A 23,749-nucleotide genomic window follows, 5' to 3' on the forward strand; every position below is an offset into this window, starting at 1 on the left:
CTGTGGATGATGAGGTGGTGTCTGTCCCACAGGAATAATATTATCTGCTCCTGCCAGTGGGCTTAAAAACTCCCCCTCATGGCTGAGCTGCCCTGTTAGATTGATCAAATGGACTTGTCAGCTTTGGTTTCTGTGTTGAACTGATATAGGTCCCAGAGTTTGGAGGGCTTTTGCAGACCACGTTTTGTAATCCAGGGTTTCATCCTGTGCATGCACTGCAAAGCAGATAGGAAAGAGCCTGTGTAAAAGCAAAACCCTGTCTTTACACTGGAATGCAAGCAAAGCTATTTGCAAACAACGTAGCTGCTATCTATAAAGTTTGTATCTGTGGACAGTAATGGTTTGGACTACAATCTAGTTGGAAGTACACACACTCCTTGAAAGAAAAAGATAATCTGCTTGAGTCAGAGGCAGGAAAAAAACATCACGAAAGTAGGAAGCGGGGCATCCAAAAGCCTGAACAGTTCTGTGGCAGGTAAGGGGGTTTCTGAGCAAGGAGGCTTTCTACTGCTTTTGTTTCTGTGGCATACATGAAAACAGGGCTATCTACATAGTATAAAGGCCGCATGCTGCTTTGTCATCTTTTTTCTCCCTCCAAAAGGAGCCTGGTAGCAATGCTTTTCACAGGTGGCAATCAATCCCACAGACTTAATTTCTCAGGTGTCTGACACGTGACTCTCAGAACGAGTTTGGAGATATGGTGGCACTCAACTAGGACTGCAGTTGGGGGAACCTGTCCTTTAAAGCTGTAAAATGCTTATCAAAGCCTTGAAATTTAATGCTAAATATAGTGACTGCTTTTGACCTTGATTACATATCAGTGATGAAACAGTAACATACATCTTCATGTTACTGGATTGCTGCTGAAAAAATAGCTTAGGAAACGTTGTATATATGTGCATGTGTATGTAGGTATATATATATACATGTATATATGTATATGTGTGTATATATACACACATAGATATATATGTATGCATAAAATGCATAAACTAAATACATTAATATGCAATGTTTCACACATGTATCTTATAACCTTGGAAAGCCTATGAGGAATTTAGTATTTCCATCTTCAAGCATGGATTGAATAATACTCATTAAACAGAAAACAAAGGGGAAAATGTACTGAATAACTCTCAGTCACTGAATGCTGTGTTTTGTGTGTCTTAAATTACAAATCAGACCTGTGGAAAAAAACTAAAGGTTATATAACCTAATACATAATCAGAAGTGACTGTGGTAGACAACACCGGTTATAATTCTGTCTTTTCCTAACCACTCCATGGTTAGGAAGCTTAATAACATTTTTTTTTTTTTGAGAGGAAATGGGAGGGTTGTGAAAGACTGGCAAACCATTTAGCATGATGATCAGTTCTGACACCTGCAATACTGTTTAGTCTAACCTGTGTTCACCAAGAAGTACAATGGCTGTAAGATTGATCTGAGACAGTGGCATGTCAAAGCCACGTGGCAGATTCATTGTGGGCTAGATCACTCCTCTCAGAAGAAGCCAAATGAAGAAACTACACACACAAGTCTACTGTGAGGAAAGCAACTACACTGTGTTGTTTAACATAGCCTTGGTGCTTGGAAACTCTGACAAGTCATCAGGTTCATCATACCAATCAAAAAAGGAATTGGACAGGCCCATGTAACACTAGGGAATTGCCAGCCATTCAGTAGCACTGGTGGGTCTATCAAATGGAGTCATTCTTTTCCCAGATTAGTATTTTCTCTTATTATCCTACAGGGACTGTTTTGACATGTTTAATTGTAGATAATTATTTTTTTTTTCCTGAAGGCATAACAGTGCATCTTCAACAGGAATGGTTGATTTGGCTTCTCCAGTTATCTTATTTCTCTGTGGAATCTGACAAAATACTCAGAAGGTCTCAGTGGTTCAAATCCCTTCAGACTGTGGAAGGACAAGTGCTTTAAGTAAGTATTAGATTATGATGGAGAAAGTGACATGTATTTCTCTTTGTCTTCAAAGAGGTGACCATGGATTCTATGATGTATGCTGATATCTACAAAGGATGAAAACCCATATTTTGAGTGAGGCCAACCTAGGCAAAGTTATCTGTCTAGATTACCCTGGAGACTACATAGGAGCTAAATGGCTGCCTGACCAGCTTAGAAGATTCAGGGGACTTTTGGGAACAGAATATAGAGAATGAACAACTATATGAGGAATGAGTGAAAGTTAAAAGTAGATCTCATTTTAGATTTGAAGGTCCTCTAAACTGTGTTTCAAAGTGGCTTGAAGGATTGAAAAGTTTTAACCTGAAAAAAGATCTTCTTGCAAATAAGACACATGATTTAATGAATAATCAATGATTAAGACTGGATTACTGGAAGATGAAATAAATTCTTATTCTTTGGACAGAACCTTTGAGTTACAATCTATTGCATTCCTAAAGCAGAAGTTATAAGGGATAATTACATTCTGTTGCAAAGTAATAATTATTTTCTCCCTTAAGGAAATCTTAGATGAAATTCCATGGTGAGAATGAAGCAAGATGTGTGATTAGACCACTTTAACAGTGGCTGAAACACTTTGAAAATACCTGAAGCAAGACTTTTAATTGAATGAATTTAAATAAGTAAGGAAAAAGGTAAACCTTACAAGAATTCAGAATAATTATTAAAATACAACAGTGAACTTCTCATTATTTCCATGGGAAAATCTCTACAATTTTTATTATCTAGGCATTAATTATCTAGGGATTGATGACGGACTAAGCAGTGATTACAAATTCAAAGTGACAGAATTTCACATTTTGTGCAATTCTCTTTCCCTTCACACCACTGGAGGCATTTACTCTTCGCTTTCTGCCTTCTTGCCAATTTCACGGCTTTTTGCTCGGAGCTTGTTGACCTGCGACTCTGCAATGTCAGCCCGCTCCTCAGCTTCCTCCAGCTCATGCTGGATCTTGCGAAACTTTGTGAGATTGACATTGGACAGCTCCTCCTGGGGATAGGAAGAGAAATAAAATAGGTTTTAAAATGTTTAATAATGTTCCTGCTGTAACACTGCACTGGACATGCTGTGGTATTTTGCCTTTATATAATGAAAAAAAAAAAGGCTGTGAGCTAGTATGTAATTCTCTCTAATACTTCTGGGGAGAATCCAAAGACATAGCTTAAATGCTAAATGTTTAGATGAAGAAGATAGAACAGGAATCCCTCTCAGGATATGAGGTCCTAATGCATTTGGAATTTTTGAATAATTATATATAATTAGTTATTTCCATTAAATAAATTTCCATTTACTTACTGTTAGAAGAGTATGCATTACAACTTCTGTAGGTAATTTTTTTTCTCTGCTAGGCAGAAATATGAAATAAAGAGAAAACAAGCAGAGACCTCCTCCCACAAAATTGACCTGAGCCTTCACTGCTCTTCCCACTGAAGCAGTGATGCTCACAGAAAATGTATTCTACATCCCTCTAGACCCCTGAGCTGTTCAGCCAGAACAGCTGTTCAGCTGTTTATTCCTGAGTGCACAGCGAGAAAAAGACAAAAAAGTTAAGGGTTCGAACAGAGCTATGCAGGGGAAAACACCAGCACAGTATTTCACCTCCACCTGGATGGAGACTGACTCTGCACACAACAATACTTACAGCCTCCTCAGCTTGTCTCTTGTAGGATTTCACTTTCATTTGAAGCTTGTCCACCAGATCCTGGAGCCTGAGAACATTCTTCCTGTCTTCTTCAGACTAAAGACAAGGACAAGAAACAGAAGCACGTCTTTGCCCCTCCTCTTTAAAAGCCCTCTACATGAAACAGAGAGCAACATCCCTTATAGACCATTGCTGTCCAGTAAGACAGAGGTGATAAACTGGATCTTCCTAACATGATCAGAAAGATAATTTCTTTTTATGTTCTCAGTCTTCTTTTTAACTGTGTGAGTCAGGACAGAAAGAAATCCCTAAGGGCTATATTTTGGCTTCATGCAAGAAGGGTGTGTGAGCCCAAGGAAGTGTCCTGCCTTACCTGGTAGGTCAGCTCCTTCACCCTCCTCTCATACTTGCGCACACCCTTCACGGCTTCAGCGCTGCGCTTCTGCTCAGCATCAACCTCCCCTTCCAGCTCCCGCACCTGCAATGAGAAGCCCATCTTTGGAGCTTCCCTGGTATCTCTCCAAGGGGCATGTTCACTCCTGTAGAAATATCAACCCTACGCACTCTGGCCTCCAGCTTCTGGATTTGCTTCTTGCCTCCCTTCAGTGCCAACTGCTCGGCTTCATCCAGACGGTGCTGCAGGTCCTTCACTGTCTGGTCCAGGTTCTTCTTCATCCTCTCCAGGTGGGCGCTGGTGTCCTGCTCCTTCTTCAGCTCTTCTGCCATCATGGCTGCCTGAGGAGAGCAAAGGATCAAAGCCATTTTAGGGCTGGAGAATATACCCACCATCAGCAGTGAAACGAGTCCCCAACTCACATCTGTGATGGCCTTCTTGGCCTTCTCTTCAGCATTGCGGGCTTCCTGGACTGTTTCTTCCACTTCACCCTGAATTTGGGCAATGTCTGTTTCCAGCTTCTTCTTGGTGTTGATCAAGCTGGTGTTCTGTTGAGTAGCATCAGAGGTTTGTTTTCGTTAGCTCATTATTTCAAATCAAGAACATTACAGGATTTTGAATCATTTCAGACATAATTATGTGAAAAGCTGATATCACAGATTTTTCTGTAAAATTTCTTATCACTGTGGAACAATGCTTTTTTTTTTTTTTTTTCTCCAACAATTACTATTACTAATTTGAAAATCAGTATTTGGGAATATAATCTGTGACACATCTCAACCACCAAGGTTGGCACAAGAAAGTAATAATAATATAGAGTGAGAGAAGTCAGCGAAATGCCTTCTCTTCAACAAAATTACGGAAGAGTAATCCACTCTCATCAACTGAAAAGAGAAAAATTTGCAATGTAGATAGGATGAATTCCTTACAGAATCTTTTCAGCATTTGAAAGCAGATACTTTCCATCGATTTCAGCGCTTGACTGCTGGATGACTGCTACGACATATAGCTCACGTCAAAGTCTGCTTGACATGGGCTACATCAGAGCCAGGACTTCATCCCCACTTCCTTGCTAGAGTGGACAAGCATATTTTTTAAGGAATATGAGGATTCCCTAGTGCTACATTTCAACTGAGCAAGGAAATAATTTTGTTTTAGTCTGAGTTTCAGTCCCTGACTGCTCAGATGGCAGACCATTTGGCATGTGTGACTAAAAAACCTGGTCCCTGTGACTAAGTGTCTTTCCTCTGGAGATTAAGTCAGGATGCAAAAAAGGTAGAAGCATGTGTTTCATTGAATGCAACCTGGGAACACAGCCAGGGTACACACTTTTTCAGTGAAGATCTCTTTTAGTATCATAATGATTACTTCAGAAAAGATAACTCCCCTCTTTGAAGTTGAGCCTCCATTGGTGACTGGAATGGAACATACAAGTGTTCTCTTACTTACCAAAAGTGCTATTTCTCACCAAGTGACCTCACCTGGGTATGGAGGAGCTGCACACGCTCACTTGCATCCATCAGTTCCTGCTCAGCCACCTTTCTACACCTCTCTGTCTGCTCAAGGGCTGCCCGTAGCTCCTCAATTTCAGCCTGCAACAGGTTTGCTCTGCGCTCTACCATGGCCACCTGCTCCTTCAGGTCCTCCTGTGTCCTGAGAGCATCGTCCAAATGTATCTGGGTATCCTGTAGAGTCATTGAAAGAAATTAAAAGCAGATTCAAAGCTGTTTGGCAACAAACAGATCAGCTAAGACATTTCTCTGTAGGCGATGTTTGTTCAGTGGACCTTGAGCACTCCTTGTGTGTTTCTCAGGTTCTTTTGTGCCTCTGCAGCCTGGCGGTTGGCATGGCTCAGCTGGATCTCTATTTCATTCAGGTCTCCTTCCATCTTCTTCTTCAGCCGCAAAGCTTCATTCCTGCTCCTGACCTCAGCGTCCAGGGTGCTCTGCATGGACTCCACAACTCGGAGGTGGTTTCTCTTCAGCTGGTCGATCTCCTCATCTTTCTCTGCTATCTTCCTGTCAATCTCAGACTTTACCTGGTTGAGCTCAAGATGGAGGCGCAGGATCTTCCCTTCTTCATGTTCCAGGGAGGCCTGAACAAGAGTATAAATTAGAATACTTTTTATGTGACAAATGTTGAACCTGAAGCTCTGAGTAAAAATGAGTGTCGGCTTTAGATATTATCTCTACAGTTTTATACAAACACAATTTTTCTCTTGTGTCTCGGAATGACTTCATAGCATTTTCAATGAGACGGACATCCAAGATGTGTAAGAGAGGAATAAATAATGCTGTGTACCTCAGCTTCCTCAAGAGAGGCTTGGAGTTCAGATTTCTCCTGCTCAATCTGCTTCTTGACTTTCTCCAGCTCATGAATCGCCTTTCCTCCCTCAGCAATCTGCTCCGTGAGGTCAGAAATCTCCTCTGTGGGAACAAAGACCAACACAATGGTCAGGGACAGAGACGAATGGGAAGGATTCTGCCACACCAAGGTGACAGACATCTTTGCTGACCTTCAGGCACAGATCCATGTGGAGTGGTGGGTCGGGGTGGATAGTGAGAAAGCCCTACCAGGAGCAGAGGGCCAGAGACTTACGCTGCAAGTTCTTGTTCTCACGCTTCAGCGTTTCCAGGTGGTCCAAGGACTCCTCATAGGCGTTCTTCATCTTAAACAGCTCCGTGCTGAGAGAGCGAGACTCCTTCTGGGAGGCTTCCAGCTCAGTCTGTGTTTCCTCATACTTCTGCTTCCATTCTATCAGGATCTGAAGAGAAACAGGACCTCAGTATGGATGTGTCAATCAGGAGGGAATGCTCTGCCCAGGAACCCCAGGGCTGGAGCCCAAAAGACCTTGTCAAAGTTCTTCTGCTTCTTATCCAGAGCTGCACAGGCAGCATTCGATCGCTCCACGTCAATCATCAAGTCCTCCACTTCATTCTGCAGCCTCTGCTTTGTCTTTTCCAGGGAAGCACATTTGGCATTCACGGCTTCAACATGTTCCTCTGCATCCTGCAGGCGCTGTGCCAGCTTCTTCCTGGAAGGTGGTAAGCACAGGTCCAGGTGAGGAAGCAAATGGGAGCCTGTGGTGTGAAGTCAGTAAGTTTTTCACAAGAGCACACTTAGCTACTTGGCAGTGCGTGATCCCCATTTACACAGAGGTGTAGGACCTCTCCCAGCCAGCCACTGTATTTCTATGTCTGAACCCTGGGCTGCAGCAGTTCACTCTCTGCTATTCACTCTGCTATTCACGCTAGCATCTCTCTGCTATTCTGTGTCTGAAGAGCTTTGCTGCTTCTGCTTTTCTGCAATGCATAGCTGCTCTTGGTTCTATTTTCTCTCTTCTTGGCATCCCACCCCCAAGCAGAACATTGACTTCTTCCCGACAATATCACAGCGGTCTCCTCAAATTTTCATTCTTAGTCTCTGCCAGCCTTCCTCACATTCCTCACATACTTGGCCTCCTCCAGCTCCTCCGTGCGCTGAATAGCATCCGTCTCGTATTTGGTTCTCCACTGGGCCACTTCGCTGTTGGCCTTGGACAGGGCACGCTGCAGCTCCCCCTTGGCTTCCTGCTCCTCCTCATATTGTTCCCGGAGCAAGTCACAGTCGTGGCGAGCAGATTGCAAGGCGTGGGCCAGGGCGTTCTTGGCCTGGGGAAGAATAGTTACGTGGCAATGAATGGAATTATCCTGGGAAATCTCCTGACTGAAATGTTGATGGACACTGGATTTTTCTGCTGTGATTGATGGCAAGCTACTGAATGAGAAAGGAAGAGCTGGGAATTTGAAAAGCATTAATGGATAGACAGTTGGGAAGGGGGAGCAAAGCCAATGTGGGAAGACTTGCCCTGCATTACCTAAGTGGTTATTTTTCCCCCTCTCATCTTGTTGATTCTATGATTTCATATGTATCTGAAGGTCCTCCTAGACAGGAGGAATCCAAGGTATAACACAGAATTTGGAAAGCCTTCTCACCTTTATCTCTTCCTCTAGGTGCCTCTTGAGTTCCTCAATCTGTTGGGTGAATGCTTGCTTGCCTCTTGACAGCTGAGAAATCAGAGCATCTTTCTCCTCCACCTGGCGTGAATATTCACCTGGGACCATTCAGATGAATAAAAGAACCTTTTAATGACTTACTTAAAAGTGTTAACCTTGATAATAAAATGCACATTAAAAATATTTTGAGTTAAACAAAATTTTATTTCTTTCATGGAATCTTAATCACTGATACCTATCTCTATCTCTGAGTATGCCAAAGTGTTTGTTTCAGAGGCAAGAAATCAGAGACATTGTGCCCCCTTGTCCAACATCAGACTAGTCTTACTGTATGTTTGCACTATGTCCAGTGGTCACTTCAAGCGTCGAGCTTACAGAATGAGTATTATATGGTGTATGTGCTCAGATATATCACTATCCTCTCCTGAATGTCTCCTGAGAAGAAGGATGAAGTCTAGGTTATGAGATAGATGAATTCTTCTCTGAAACTCCAGTCATAGAATCATAGAACAGTTCAGGTTGGAAGGGACCTTGAAGAGTCATCCCATCAAAACTTTCATGGGAAAGGGAGTGTAGATGAGATTATCTAGCAACCTGTTCAGTCATGTTTTGAAAACCTCCAGTAATGGGGACTCTACCGCACCCCTAGGGAGGATGTTTCAGTGATTGGTTGTTCCAGTCATTTGAACATGTTATTGGACCTGCTCCAGGATGTCTGTATCTCTCTGGTACTAGGGAGCCTAGCACTGGACACAGTACTCCAGGTGTGGCCTCACCTGTGCTAAGTAGGGGGAAGGATCACCCTCTGTTAACCTGCTGGCAACACTTCTCCTAATGCAGCTCAGGATTCTGTTGGCCGCCTTTGCCACAAGAACACATTTCTGGCTCATGTTCAGCTTGGTTTCCACCAAGGCCTTCAGGTCTTTTTTAGCCTTATTTTTAAAGCCCAAGGTTATATACTATGTTCTCTTAAAAGACACAAATGTCTTTCTTACCGGATTCTGTTTGTAGCCGAGCTCTCTGAGCACTAATGTCATTAATTGTGCGCTGTTGTTCCTCCTCCTTTGTCTTAATCTCACTGAGCTGATCTTCTAGGGAGCGACACATCTTCTCCAGGTTTGCCTGTTTGCATGAAGAACAGAATGAAAGATGATTGGTGGTTCAACACATAATTACTGAGAATCTGAAGCCTTACAAGTGCAAAAAAGAAGCCAATGATTTAGAAGTCAAAATGTCTCAGTTAACTGATACATCTTTCTATGAAGTTTGAATCCCTAATTCCAACATTTGTGTAATTTATTAATGTGTACTCCATTTTTTCAATAGATAAAAAGGATGATGGGACACTGTAACATGAGAAATTATTTTAAATTTCTGTTTGGCTCTTAGTGATTATGTCATTGAAGTATTTCATAGAATCATAGAATCATAGAATGGTTTGTGTTGGAAGGGACCTTAAAGATCATCTAGTTCCAACCCCCTGCCATGAGCAGGGACACCTTTCCACTAGACCAGCTTGCTCAAAGCTCCATCCAGCCTGGCCTTGAACACTGCCGGGGGGGGGCAACCACATCTTCTCTGGGCAACCTGTGCCAGTGACTCACCACCTTCAGAGAAAAGAATTTCTTCCTGATACCTAATCTAAATATACCCTTTTTCAGTTTAAAACCGTCACCCCTCATCCTATCAATCCATACCCTTGTAAAAAAGTCCCTCTACTGCTTTTCTGTAGGCTCCCTTCAGGTATTAGAAGGCTGCTATAAGGTCTCCCTGGAGCCTTCTCTTTTAAGGGAGGAAAAGAAAAATAGGAATCAAAACGAAAGGGTAAGGTAGGACTAATTTCTATTTTAGAAGAAACAAAAAGACTGATATGGTCAGTGTCTTTCAATTCACTATCATAATATTCTGAACCAGGCAACGAGACCTTATAGATCCTTAGGTTAGGTGCTTCAGGTGAAGTTTTTTAGCTCTCAGCCAAAGGATACAATATATTATTATAGTAATTTTGAAACATATAATCTCAAATTCAAGTTGCAAAGTGTAGCTTTTAATTTTAAAGTATGACTAAATTAAATTTCTATGTTAAAATAGAAATACTTGATAATGATTGAATTCCCACAAAGAAATATTTCAGTACCTTGGCTTTGGAGACAGACTCCATGTTACTGGCCAAGTCATCAATCTCCATCTTCAGCTCACTCTTCTCCTTCTCCAGCTTCTGCTTCACTCGTTGCAGGTTGTCGATCTGCTCCCCAAGCTCAGCCGTGCTGTCCGCGTGCTTCTTCCGCAGGGCGGCAGCTGTGGCTTCGTGCTGCAGCGTGGCCTCTTCGAGGTCGCGACGCATCTTCTGAAATTCTGCCTCACGCTTCTTGTTCATCTCAATCTGAGCTGCGGTAGCCCCTCCTGCTTCTTCCAGGCGCTCGCTGATCTCCTCTAGCTCCCTTGAGAGGTCAGCCCGATGCTTCTCTGCTTTTGCCCGAGAGGTTCGCTCTGCCTCAATTTCCTCCTCCAGTTCCTCAATACGAGCCTGGAGAACATTAGGGACCCTTCACACCCATGCCCTCTTCCTACCTGATGTCTTTCGGAAAGGCAGAAGAGAAGGAAAAGAAACTTGCCTGCAGCTCCTTGATCTTCTTCTGTAACTGGATGCCCAGGGCTTGCTCATCCTCGATTTTGCTCTGGATCTGGCTGATTTCAAAGTCTTTCCTTTGCACAAACAAACCGTGTTAGAGCTCAAAGAAAACAGACAAGTGCACCAGCCCAGCACTCGAGTGCCCCACAGACACACTTACTTCTTCAGTTTCTCATCCAGCTGCTGCTTATCATTTTCCAAATCCATTATGGATTCCTGGTTCAGCTTCAGGTCTCCTTCGAGTTTCCTCTTAGCTCTTTCAAGGTCCATGCGCAGTTTCTTCTCTTGCTCCAGGGACCCTTCCAGCTAAAAGAACAAGACCATCAGTGCTCCACCAGTAAGGTCTAACTCCATATCTGCCCTGTTATTCTGGACAACTGTGCTTACATCATCCACTTGCTGCTCCAGTTTGGTTTTAGCTTTGGTCAGCGTATTGACTTTGTCCTCTTCTACCTGCAGGTCATCCAGTGTCTGCTGATGGGCCTCTTGGAGGGCTTTCTTCTCTTTTGTCAGCTTGGCAATGGTCTCGTCCAGGGCTGCCATCTCCTCTGTGAGGTTTTTCACCTTTGAGAAGAAGGGAGCAAGTAGGAAGTAGATACAGAAGTCCTGTAACAGCACAGTGCTCTTTTCTGGAGCGTGAGTGACAGATTCTGCCTCATACCTTGTTTTCAGTGGCATGTTTTTCTTTCTCAACCTTGGCCAGTGTTAACTCAAGATCGTCAATATCTTTCTTCAGCTCTGAACATTCATCCTCCAGTTTCCTTTTCTTAGCTGTCAGCTCAGCATTCATCTCTTCTTCATCTTCTGCTCTCTCTGTCAGCTCCTTAATTTTTGCTTCCAGCTGGATTTTGGTTTTGATGAGCTGATCACATCTTTCCTCAGCATCAGCCAAACCATCAGCTTCCTACATATGATTCATTTAATTAAAATAGTTTTCAAATAATTATTTTTTCACACTGATTTTCAAACAAGGAACTATTATTTTCAAATAAGCTTTACAATGTCCTTTGTAGTTAAAACTCATTACTGTAAGATTATCTATTTGTTTTGAACTGCCTCCTGCCCAGAAAATAAAGGAATGTATTATCACACTATAAATATAGGCTCTGAGCATTTTTTTTAAACTCTTTAACTGCTCATGCAACTCCAACATTAATTTGAAGACAGAGCCTGAAATCAGATATGGCAGTATCTCCCTTGTATCTTTTAATCATTTTACTTATGTTGCATTTGACTGGACTCGAACCTGGCTTAGAGTTCTACTGAAGAGAATCATGTAGGCAGATTTTTTAGCATACACTGTTTAAAACCTGAGTGCTAAAAGATCCAACATTCAGCTGAGAAAATCTTATTACAACTCTCCCAAAAAGATTTACTGAGCATGAATTTAATTTTTAGATTTGGCAAAATTTTGTGTTACGGTCACTCTTTCAAAGGCAGTAGCTGAATCAGGCATGTTTCTAGCTCTTGTGGTCAAGAAGAACAGCTTGGAAGGAAGACTTGTGTTTACCCGAATGGTAACAATTACCCTAATTTACATGCATTCTAAGATACAAGTTACTAAGAAGTAATCTTTATTTTCTACATACAGCTTGTTCTTTTCCCGTTTGTTCTAGTGAAGAGCAAAGATACCATCCAGGCAGAAGATTTTTTATAGCTCAGCAAGATAGCTAGGTTGGGGTTTGTCTCCTGTAGATTTAGATATCTGCCATGATATCAAGATGCAGTTCATTCAACAAAAAAAAATTTACATTTTTTGGACGAATTGTATCATGCTCTAAAAGGATGAGTTTCTCATTGCTGAAGATGAAGAGAACCTGAGGCTACTATCTCAGATGTAGACTTTGAGACTCTAGACATCAAAATGGGGCCAGATGAATCCTAATCCTTGCTGGTAAAGACAGTTTTAAAGGGATTATTGTCGCTACCTTTTTATTTCCAGGGAGAAAGGGGAGGATTCCACTTTCATCACTGTTTTTCCTGAGGAGACAGGGACCATAAATGCTAGACAAATGCCTGACACTCTCAGCCCCTCCTACTCCATCCACCTGAATCCACTTGTGATTCTCCAAATAAAAGGTGTTAATTGGATCTCCAGACTACCTTCGTTGATCAGATGATAACATATCAAAATTATGAAGTTTTATAAAGACATGATAATTGCTGCTAAAAGTTGCCATGTATGTTTTAAAATGTCATACTCTAAACTGTAGTATTTACTAACTGGAAATGTATTACTTCGCTCTTGATTTAAAAGTGTAAGGAACCAGCTGCAATAATTTATTGCAAATTTATTAGTATTTGTAGATTTCAGCTTAGCATTTCTATGTGGTTTTCCTTCCTGTTTTATAAAATATCCACGTGTTTTTAAAATAAATACTGTTTTGGGATAATGTATCTGTTACTGAGACATTTGGGATCATTTTACACAGGACATTACAAGCCAAAAACATTAGCAATACTCACAGCCTGCACTTGGAGCTGCAGGTCATTTTTCTCCTGCAGCAAAGAAACCATTTTTTCTTCCAGCTCTTTCCTCTTTGCTTCAGACTTTGCAAGCTCTTCCTTGGTTTTCTCAAACTCTTCCTTCATGTTGGCCATCTCTTTCTCAGATTCTGCACTCTTCAGCAAGGGCTTGATCTTGAAGAACAGCTTCATCCAAGGCCAGTGCTTGACATTCATGAATGCACGAACATTGTACTGGATACAGAAGATGGACTCCCTGAAAGGTAATAAAAAATATAATGTTGCATATTTTAAAATTTATAATACATATCTAATTGTATATATTGATGTGTATAACATGAAGTTCTACATAGAATACTTTATAATTATAACTCTATATATCTGTGTGTATACAAATATTTATTCTATATTATTAAATATATATTTATTAATAATATTTAGTATATTTAATATATATATAAATATATATGTCTGAAGAAAACTCCCTAGTCTGATGTAGATTGTCAACCTGTATGGACATTTTTGAAGTTCAGATGTTTGGCTCACTTTCATGGCCAAAGAAAAGGAACACCTCCAGAAGTTGACTTGGTCCCTTTCATGAATGTTATCCATATAATATTATATACATATAATGAAGCCATTTACTGAATTTAGGAAAAAAAACCCAGTAATTTTTTTCCTTAATCAGGATTTTGTATTGCTTTATCTACTGTCAGGGCATACTCCCAAATATATCCATATTGATAAACTGAGAAATGAATGAGAGTTGGTGAGAATCAGCTTATTTTCAGATTTGTTCATGTTATTGGTGGTATCTGATGAGGATTGGCCCAGTAGGCCAAGTAAGTATAAGTATCTACCTCCTCTCCATCATTTTCTTGAACTCCACTCTCATCAGGTAACCCCTGCACATGGCTTGTGTGCGGGTGATGAGCTGTGCCAGCTTGTCATCTCTCATCTCCTCCAGGAGTCCCAGCAGCCCAGCTTTGAAGAACACCTTGAGAAAGAGAATGTTGCAGTACATAATTGTCAGGTATTGCAAGAACAGTACATCAGTCAAGCAGCATTTATACCTTGGTGTGGCCAAATTTGTACTGGGTGTGGTCCACATCGATGGATCCAAGGAGCTTCTCAGAAGCCTTCTTGCTATCAATGAACTGTCCCTCTGGGATGGCACTTGCATTAAGCACCTTGTACCTGTGGAAGGAAGTAGAATATGAAGAAAGTCAGATCCCTGAAAGCACCTGTAGCAACTGATGCCATTGTTAAGATTCTCTGAAAGGGGATCAAGAGTGGAAAAGAGGTGAATAAGCCTGAACTTTGTTCCATTGTTTAGAAATCACATTTTCATGGGTAAATATGTTTTTAAGAAAAACCTTGCATTTTCCTTAGCCCAGAAATTCTTGACACAGAACGGGTACTGATTTCCGTGGTTAACTGCTGACATATTTTACATACCATATTATCTAATGTCTTGTCTCCAAATGAGAACTTTATATGAAAGAACAAAATATGTGGAGAGCAGAAACAATTCTTCATCCAAAATAGTGGCAGTAGGTACTATCAGAGTATTTTCTAGCTAATATAGAACAAGCAGCAAGATCTCTTTATTTTATTTGTTTTTCCAACAAGTTAGTCTAGAGTATCTTATAGTTTCTTTGTTCACATTTCTGTGCTGATGGCTGCAAGCCATCTTACTTTGCTAACCAGAAGTTAACTAAGTCTAAGCTAGTCAACTTCATTTCTGCATAGTTAATTAAAAAATGCTTTAACCCATACCAGAATATGAATAAAGGATAGGAACAAATAATTGCCCTTTGAGAACGCCTGTTCTTCTAGTTAGCTATAGAAAGAAACTGGATGACTAACTTAGACAATTTACTTTTGTATGCCTAAAGGTAGGTACAATGAGCCCCTCCCATAACTTCTACAGTAGTTAAAACAATTAGGAAATGCAAATTATTCAGCATTGGTGGATATGGCAGAGGGTGAATGATATGGAATCTGACCTCTGTTTAAAATCTGCATAGAGTATTCTGCTGGGGAATCCTTTCCTGCAAATTCTAATCCCTTCCAGTACGCCGTTACACCGCAGCTGATGCAGCACCAACTCATGTTCCATGGCACCTAATAAATGGCATAGTGAATTGGTATTTCATTGTACCGCACAGAAAAGAACAGATTTATCACTTCTTTGAACTTTAACAACTTACCAGGTGTTTTTGTTTCATTAGGAATAAGGCATCGCACAAAATGGGGATGTGTGCTTCGCAGATTGCTCATCAGCTTGTTTAAATTTTCCTTAAGAACAAGAGCAAAGACTTGGGTTTAAAAATGTCACTTACACAATCTCAATCTTAGATGGAGTAAAAACACTGCAACAAACCCATGATCAGTATTTTTTCTTTACAGAACTTTTGGGCAGTTCTGAAAGAATACTTCCAAAGATTCAATGAGAATCCTTCTTTATTAAGAAGCACGTGCCTTTATTCTTTCTGAACATAAAGATTTTGTATATTAGATCAATCTCAAGCTTTTCTGAACTGAATTTTCTATATTTTTTCACAATGCAGTAAAGTTTATAATGATTATTCTACAGTACCCGGAAAAGAGCTGAGACAGTCTGGAAAGAAGAACCCTTCTTCTTGCCGCCTTTCTTGCCACCGCCACCACTCTCTAAACAATAATATTTTTTTAAAAAATAAATGAACAAAAGCACACAGTTAGAATCTGAAGAACTTTGTGTGTTCGTCTTAAAAAAAAGAAAATGTAATAACATGATCAAAATTTGCAAATGCATACAGTGTTTAAAGTCACAGAAATATGATTTTTTCAGATGATAGCAGAATGAAATAAAATGCAATGTTTTGCATAATAAAATATTTAAGGTATTAAATAAATCACTGGTGAATACACCAAATGCAGTCTTTATGTATCTTTACATCTAAGGGTATGCATAACTTTAGCAGCATGTTGATACATTTGATTGTGTTCCCTGAAGTATTTGGGAATGCCTCATATTGCAGAAATCTGGTTTGCCAGCTAGCCTGTGTTAATGCTGTGGTACAGCTGTCTGGTTTTAAAACCTACAGATATATTAAGATCTTTAGAGAAATGTTTAATCACTTAGACTAATAAAATGTCCTTTATTAGTCTAAGTGATTGAGTTCCAAAAAGTAGATGAAGTTTTGGGTTTTCAATTTTTGAAATGTAAATATTATTGCAAAATATTATTGCAAGATTTTTTTCCTGTAAATTATAATAGAACTGATTTCAAAGAAATCACCTGCTTCCGCCCCACCAACAGAGGCAAAGAGTAAGGCCAGTGTCTTCATGGATGATTTCTGGTACAGCCCCACAACAGTTTCATTCAAGGGATCCTTATTCTTCTCAAGCCAGCCAGAGATGTTGTAGTCTACCGTGCCAGCATAGTGCACCAGGGAGAAGTGGGCCTCAGCCTTGCCTTTGGCAGGCTTGGGCTTCTGGAAGTTGTTGGACTTGCCCATATGTTGGTCATAGAGCTTGTTCTTGAAAGAGGTGTCAGTTGCCTTGGGGAACATGCACTCCTCTTCCAGGATGGAGAAGATGCCCATGGGCTGGAAGAAATAGCAACACATGAAGAAACTAAATGAGGGAAGCAAGAAGCAGAGAGAATGTATACGAGAGAGTAATGGAAGATAAAAATTATACAAAAAACCCTCTTCAGAATGTGTAATCTTATCTTTTTCCAGAAAGGCCATTTTGTTAGTGGATATGCCATCAGTTATATGAAAACAAGCCCACTCTTAAGTTTCAGGGTTGTGATGTAATAAAGATCTAGCATGTAGAAATTCACTAAGTGCATGCTAGTTGAAGATGGAAAGCAAAATGAATGGAATTATTAGCATTCAGATATAAGGAAGAGTTTACACTTCCTAAATGCTTTTTCTTGGAAACCAGATAAAAAAAATTTCTTTAAACATATCAAAATAGAGGTTGCTCAGTGTATTTACTCACTCAGCATGCATTAAAAAAATACACACATTTGAGTATGAACTCCAGGAACAGTGACTAGGACTGAAATTTTTGCCCCATGTAAATTGTATCTACTATGCAACAGAATCCCACAGACAATGAACAGAGAAATGAAAATGTATATGAAGTGCCTGGAGCCCAGAAAAAATCACGTTGTGTGCTGCATTAAGTGTGAGTGCCACACATTAGAGTGGTATAATTTGAGCATAGAAGATTCCTTTTACATTTTACATCTGGAAAAATATTTAGTGTGTAGGGCCCAAGAACCTTCTCAATGAGCTCAATGCAGGCAGCCAGGTCCATCCCAAAGTCAATGAACTCCCATTCAATTCCTTCTTTCTTGTACTCCTCCTGCTCCAGCACGAACATGTGGTGGTTGAAGAACTGTTGCAGTTTCTCATTGGTGAAGTTGATGCACAGCTGTTCCAGGCTGTTGAACTGCAGAATGAAAAAGATTTACTTTCTTGCGAAGTTCAGTTCCAGGAACACTTTCCATCTTCCAGTACGTTTTCTTGTCAACCCATTAAGGTCTCCATGATTGGGATCCTGATTTTCTAGTCATGGGACTGCCATATTCCATCCTCTAATATATCTACCCTTTCAGGCCCTGGCACTATCTCAACGTATTTCTGACCTCTGAAAAAAGATGCAGAGCTTAGTCCAAGTCCAGCTTTTCATCTGCTTGAATTTGACTACACTGCCACTCTATTCCCAAGTATTCAGAGGGAATCTGGCTTCAGCATTAACAAAATCTTCCTTTAAGACGGCATATATTAACTTCCTCAAAATCTCTCTCTGCTATTACCTATCAGTTGCTCAACATTTTCATATCAGTTTACAATGCAATTTTCACTTCTACATGAAAAAACAGACATCTATAAAAACCTACAGCCCTTGTGGGATAATACATACTATTAGAACCAGAATGTCAGAATTATCCAATAAATAAAACGATACATAATTAAAAAAAAAGACAACCCCAAAGCTATTCTAGTTTCTTAATGCCCCTTCTAGGAAACTTCTATGAAGATCATCCTCTTACATCAAAGATCTCAAAGCCAGCAATGTCCAGGACACCAATGAAGTACTGTCTTGGTTGCTTGGTATCCAGCTGTTGGTTGATGCGAACAACCATCCACAAGAACATCTTCTCAAAGACAGCCTTTGCCAAGGCACCTACTGAATTGTATACCTAAAGAAAAGTAAAAGAAAAGTAAAAGAAAAGTTACCATCCAGGGCAAAAGAGGAAGTTCAAAGTTTTTAATTCATGTCATTTGTTTTCTATCACCTCTTGTTTCTTACCTGCTGCACAGTTTGACCCTTGGTCACATATTCATTCCCAACCTTGACTCGGGGGTAGCAGAGGGCTTTGAGCAGATCTGCTGAGTTCAGACCCATCAGGTAGGCAGCCTTGTCAGCAACTGAAGACCAAAAAAGTCAGTTGTTAAGGTACCAGAAGACATTAGTGTTCCTTGAAAACAAGTACTAAAAGGCAATTCTAGTAAAGATAAAAAGATTAGGTAAGACAAAGAGCTAATGTATTTGTAGTTCATCATTAACAACATTCCTCAGTAATTATAGACCATTTATGCTGGCTATTTTTTCCTCACCTATTCTTAGCTTATTGTGAATTTTGAATGAAAAATCTGTTTAGAGACATTTAGGTAGACAGACTTCTCAATAATAAATGCTGAAAAAGAAAAAGGAAAGATAAGCCTGGGATGATGACCAGGTTGCAGATAATCACAGTTCCTCTCGGAAGCAAATACAGTGCAATTTGTTTCAGTGACTTGTGGTGCAGTAACTTTAAAGACATAATACTCAAGAGAGCACAATGCACAAGTGTCAATTATGCCCTTACGAATCTACAGCTAAATGTATGAGATGGAGGGTAATTTTTAGAAGTGCATCCTCAAACAAAAAGGTTGTCATTTTACCTTCTGCTATTGCTTTTACTATTGAATTCAAACTCTGCCAGCAGGCACAGTATGTAAAATGATTTGTTGCTTATATAATTCATACAAAATCATGATAAAAAAGTATAGGAGATTGCTGCATGAATATTGGACATGATCTAACAGTCGGAAATTGTGTCAAGAGATATTTAGGCTGGAAACTGGGGAAAATTTTCCAATGAGTAAGGATAGTGAAGTACTGGAATAGATTGTATGTTTTCCTCAATGTTTTCAATAGCAGATAAAGGAAGCAAGATTGCCCAGTCAATGGCATCTGCAGCAGGTGGAGAAGATGAGCTGCCACAGTCCTCTCCCAGCTTTATTAGCAAATAAAGTTAGCAAAATAAAAGATGACTTTGCCACACTAAGAAATTTGTCCACAGGTCCAGAGTAATCCTCAGGAGAGGATTACAGTGCCTGTGCAGCAGAACCGATTTCAATGGAATCAGGGTTACGTACACTGCTCCAAATGTTTCCAAGATTTGGTCAGCAAAATACCACCACTTAAATAAAGTTACAGCTATTATCTGTAGCGTGTTCCACTATTATTCTTCATCATTATCAGATTCAGTGCTGTTTTATTCCTTGCAGTCATTTTCATTTATGTCTTAACTTTTCTAGAAAAAAGCCAAAACACACACTCTAAAAAACAACTCAAGAAAAAAAAGAAGAACCTTAATAGTACATGTTTATGATATATACAAATAACTCTGGTTTCATGGAAATACTTCCATGAACTTTTAAGAGAATGCATGTTTGAACAATTCTAGGCAAAGCAAACATGATAGATGTATCTTAGATGTCTATTTTTTGAACAAAGTCCTCGAGACATGTTGAGAATCTACAGAAAATGCAGAATATATGAGCCACAGCTGTAGTACTGACTGATGTTCCTTTTTAACCCCCCATGTAAAATCAAGTAGTACAATGCTCTCCGTTCAGGCATTGTGAGTTGTCTCCAGAATACGGGCTTTGAAGGAGAGTAGCTTCAGGATTCTGGCTTCTTGTCACCTGGAAACAATACAATTAGGAGGTGGCTACAGCTGATGGTCAATGATAGTAGCTACCTGGATACATAAACTTAAGCCAGTGAGCAGAGTGGCTTCTGGTTCTGTGCCAGGTCTGGGAAGCTGACATTCAGAGTAACAGCAACGCTTGCTTCTCTTCTGCCTGACTCCTACTATGTCCGCCAATGGAAGCGTTCGTTAGGATTCACTGGACCTTATACTTTACATTGTTCAAAATCATCTGCATCTTCCCCTGAGCTGTGTTCTTCCAGCAAAGTCCTCTGGTTAGGACACGCTTATATTCTACAACGCTAGCATCTGGCCAAATGCACAGGCTGAGTCAGTGATTCTGACCCTGAATTACTGCCTGTATTAGCATATGTTCTGGTATATACTGTGCTCCTGTATATATTGTGCCAGTACCTTCTGTGCCGTCTGGCTCTGCCTGCTCCTCACGCTGCTTCTGCTTAAACTTCAGGTTGCCATAGTGCATGACAGCCCCCGTCAGCTTGTAAATGGCTGTCTTCTCATCAGGAGTGAAGCCTAGGATGTCAATGGCACTCTAACGGAAGAATTATTAGAGTAAGTACCATGCCTGTTAAAGGTCAGAGTCCACCTAAGAAAAATTCTGTGCATTACTTACATCCGTGGCCATCAGCTCTTCCTGGTCGTTAATGCTGGGAACCGTGATCTCACCTTGACTCACGTACTGATAGTCATAGGGGTTGGTGGTGATCAGTAACATCTCTGAAAAGAAGGACAAAACACATACAGATCAAATACAATTGTCACATAAAGGAATTAAATGTTTTGCCATGACCTCTGTCTGGAGAAGTTAGTGATCTTTCCTACCAATTAGCTCCGGCTTCTTGTTGGACATGATCTGATAAAATATGTGGTAGCTTCTTTCTGCCTTGAGCTGGAAAGTGACTCTGGACTTCTCCAGCAGATCTGGCAAGGACGGTAGGACAGAGTTAGCAGAAGAACTGAGGAAGGCTGGAAGGAAAGGGATCAGGCCAGGAGGGTCACTTACATGTTTCAATGTCAGCAGAAGCCAGTTTCCCCGTGGCACCAAAATGGATTCTGATGAATTTACCCTGAAAGAAGCACAAAAGTCAATCGAGCTCTGTTTTACCAATCCTGACTGCAAGAATATTCAAGTCAGTGTGCTGATAAGAAAAACGTAATTTTGTCCCAGGCAATGACTTACAAAGCGTGAGGAGTTGTCGTTCCTCACTGTCTTGGCATTACCAAAAGCCTCCAGCAGTGGGTTGGCACTGATGATTTGATCCTCAAGCGTCCCCTAAAATAGAAATCTTATTGTCATGATGTAGCTCATAAATAAACTTGATAGTTGCAGGTTCCTACCCATAGGACCTCACCTGCATTTTGCCTGCTGGCTGCTGCTCTTCCTTCTTCTTATCCCCACTCGCTGCAATTGTTGCAAAGTACTGGATGACACGCTTTGTGTTCACAGTCTTCCCTGCACCGGATTCTCCGCTGTCAACCCAAAGAGAGAAGCAGAGAGCGTGTGGTCAGGCAGGAGGTCCCTTGGCACTGGGCATCCCCGCAGGGACCCAAGCAGGGAGTGTACATACGTGATCAGGATCGACTGGTTCTCGCGATCTGTGAAAGAGGCAGAGTGAAAGATAGTGTTAGCAGTTGTCCTGAGTAACACCAAACTGAATGAGAAGTAAAGCTGTAAATGGAAGTTGAGACTTCTCCCAAGCCCAAGAGTAGTAGTCCAAGCAGTTCGAGTCTACCCAATTCCCTTCCAGGTCCCAACAGTAGAAAGTAAAACCGAAATGGCTGCATGGAGCTGTCAGAGGCATGTGGTCCTCACACAAGCTGTGTACCCACTTGCCTTTCACACAGTGATCATCAAGAACTCTAGTCAAGCTGCCTATCTGTATTCAAAATAGAGGATTATATGGAATAATGATTCTTTCTGTCCCATCAGTGGAAAAAAGCAGCAAAGTCAAGTAGTATTTCTGCAGTAGGAGAGCGTAGAATTTTGTACAATAAAGTGCAAATAATACATGGTGCTGAGTCACAGAATGTTAGGGAATGGAAAGGACCTCGAAAGATCATCTAGTCCAATCCCCCTGCTGGAGCAGGATTACCTAGATCATACCACACAGGAACGTATCCAGGAGGGTTTTGAATGTCTCCAGAGAAAGAGACTCCACAACCTCTCTGGGCAGCCTGTGCCAGTGTTGGGTCACCCTCACCGTAAAGAAGTTTTTCCTCATATTTATGTGGAACCTCCTGTGTTCCAGCTTGCACCCATTGCCCCTTGTCCTGTCAATAGATGTCACTGAGAAGAGCCTGGCTCCATCCTCATGACACTTGCCCTTTACATATTTATAAGCATTAATGAGGTCACCCCTCAGTCTCCTCTTCTCTAAGCTAAAGAGACCCAGCTCCCTCAGCCTCTCCTCATAAGGAAGATGTTCCACTCCCTTAATCATCTTCGTGGCTCTGTGCTGGACTCTCTCTAGCAGTTCCCTGTCCTTCTTGAACTGAGGGGCCCAGAACTGGACACAATATTCCAGATGCGGCCTCACCAGGGCATGCTTCTGGGTCAATTTCACTTGAAATTAATTCCTGAATAACTCGATCAAGTTCTCAGTCATACAGCTCCGTGGTGGTTTTAGCTGACTTGTCACATGCTCCAGTGAGATCAGTGGGGCTTTTTGGTTTAGATTGCTGTGAGGGAGTTCAAGCACTCACCAGTCAGCATGAACTGATAGGCATTGTCAGAGATGGAGAAGATGTGTGGAGGGGCCTCCTGGCGCTTCTTGCCTCGGTAGGCCAACACCACCTCCGGGTTGTACACTGGCAGCCACTTGTAGGGGTTGACAGTGACACAGAAGAGGCCCGAGTATGTCTGTAAGGAAGGTGGACAGGATGGTGATTTTTGGAGAAATTTGCAGAAAAGGCAGAGGTGAATGATATTCTGGGAGACCAGGGCAGTGAAAGAAAATAAAGTGGAGGAATGACTTGTCAGAGAACGGGTGAGATATAGCATAGGACAAGGAAAAGTAAAAGCGTGAAGGAAGAAGAGGGAGAAGATGTAGACAGCGAGGGGAAATCACATGCAAGAAAGAAGAAATAGAAAAATGAGGAAAGAAGAAGGCAAGAAGTCTGGAAGCTCTTCAGAGAGATTGAAAGGTGTCTTCAACTCCTCAAAAACAGGAATCGCCTCCTGCTGGTACTTACGTAGATCATCCAGGCTGCATAACGCTCTTTGAGGTTATACAGCACAGCAGGTTCATGGAGGTGGGTCATCATGGCCATGTCCTCAATTTTATCGTACTTGGGAGGGTTCATGGAGAAGATTTGATCTTCCTTCACGGTCAGGGTCTGCCAAAGAAAGGAAAGATACATATTTGCCATCTAAAAGTCCACAGCAGGATTAAATGGTATTCTCAAGCCTTGAATTTTTTTTTTACTCACTTCTCCACCTTCAGTCTTGACTGTGACCTTTCCTGCTTCTCTGCTCTGGACTGTGCTTTTCACATAGGATTCCTTTGCATGTACCACAAAGACTGAAGTCTTGGCATCAAAAGGCTTGTTCTGGGCCTCGATTCTCTCCTTCTCTGACTTTCGGAGGTAAGGAGCTGCCTCCCCAAAGACTGCCATCTCAGCGTCTGACGACAT

The 23,749-nt window shown here is 41.1% G+C and overlaps 1 protein-coding gene across 1 annotated transcript; it reads right to left on the reverse strand.

Moving 5' to 3' along the window:
- Nucleotides 1-2,818: 2,818 nt before the first annotated feature.
- On the reverse strand, nt 2,819-23,749 carry LOC137670446 (myosin-1B). Its single transcript, XM_068413299.1, has 38 exons — nt 23,546-23,749; nt 23,309-23,452; nt 22,820-22,976; nt 21,685-21,712; nt 21,469-21,586; nt 21,297-21,389; nt 21,120-21,183; nt 20,939-21,037; nt 20,730-20,833; nt 20,510-20,648; nt 18,427-18,545; nt 18,167-18,316; nt 17,392-17,562; nt 16,397-16,706; nt 15,713-15,786; nt 15,324-15,411; nt 15,120-15,237; nt 14,184-14,307; nt 13,971-14,107; nt 13,111-13,366; nt 11,306-11,548; nt 11,032-11,208; nt 10,805-10,950; nt 10,628-10,718; nt 10,150-10,539; nt 9,008-9,134; nt 7,992-8,110; nt 7,471-7,667; nt 6,868-7,051; nt 6,616-6,781; nt 6,319-6,443; nt 5,804-6,112; nt 5,499-5,702; nt 4,440-4,565; nt 4,188-4,358; nt 3,997-4,101; nt 3,624-3,719; nt 2,819-2,971 (listed from the first exon to the last, which is right to left on the reverse strand). The coding sequence occupies exons 1-38, from the start codon at nt 23,747-23,749 to the stop codon at nt 2,819-2,821; spliced, it is 5,826 nt and encodes a 1,941-aa protein (XP_068269400.1).

This window comes from Nyctibius grandis, chromosome 15 (assembly GCF_013368605.1).
Source record: "Nyctibius grandis isolate bNycGra1 chromosome 15, bNycGra1.pri, whole genome shotgun sequence".
Classification (NCBI taxonomy): Eukaryota; Metazoa; Chordata; class Aves; order Nyctibiiformes; family Nyctibiidae; genus Nyctibius; species Nyctibius grandis.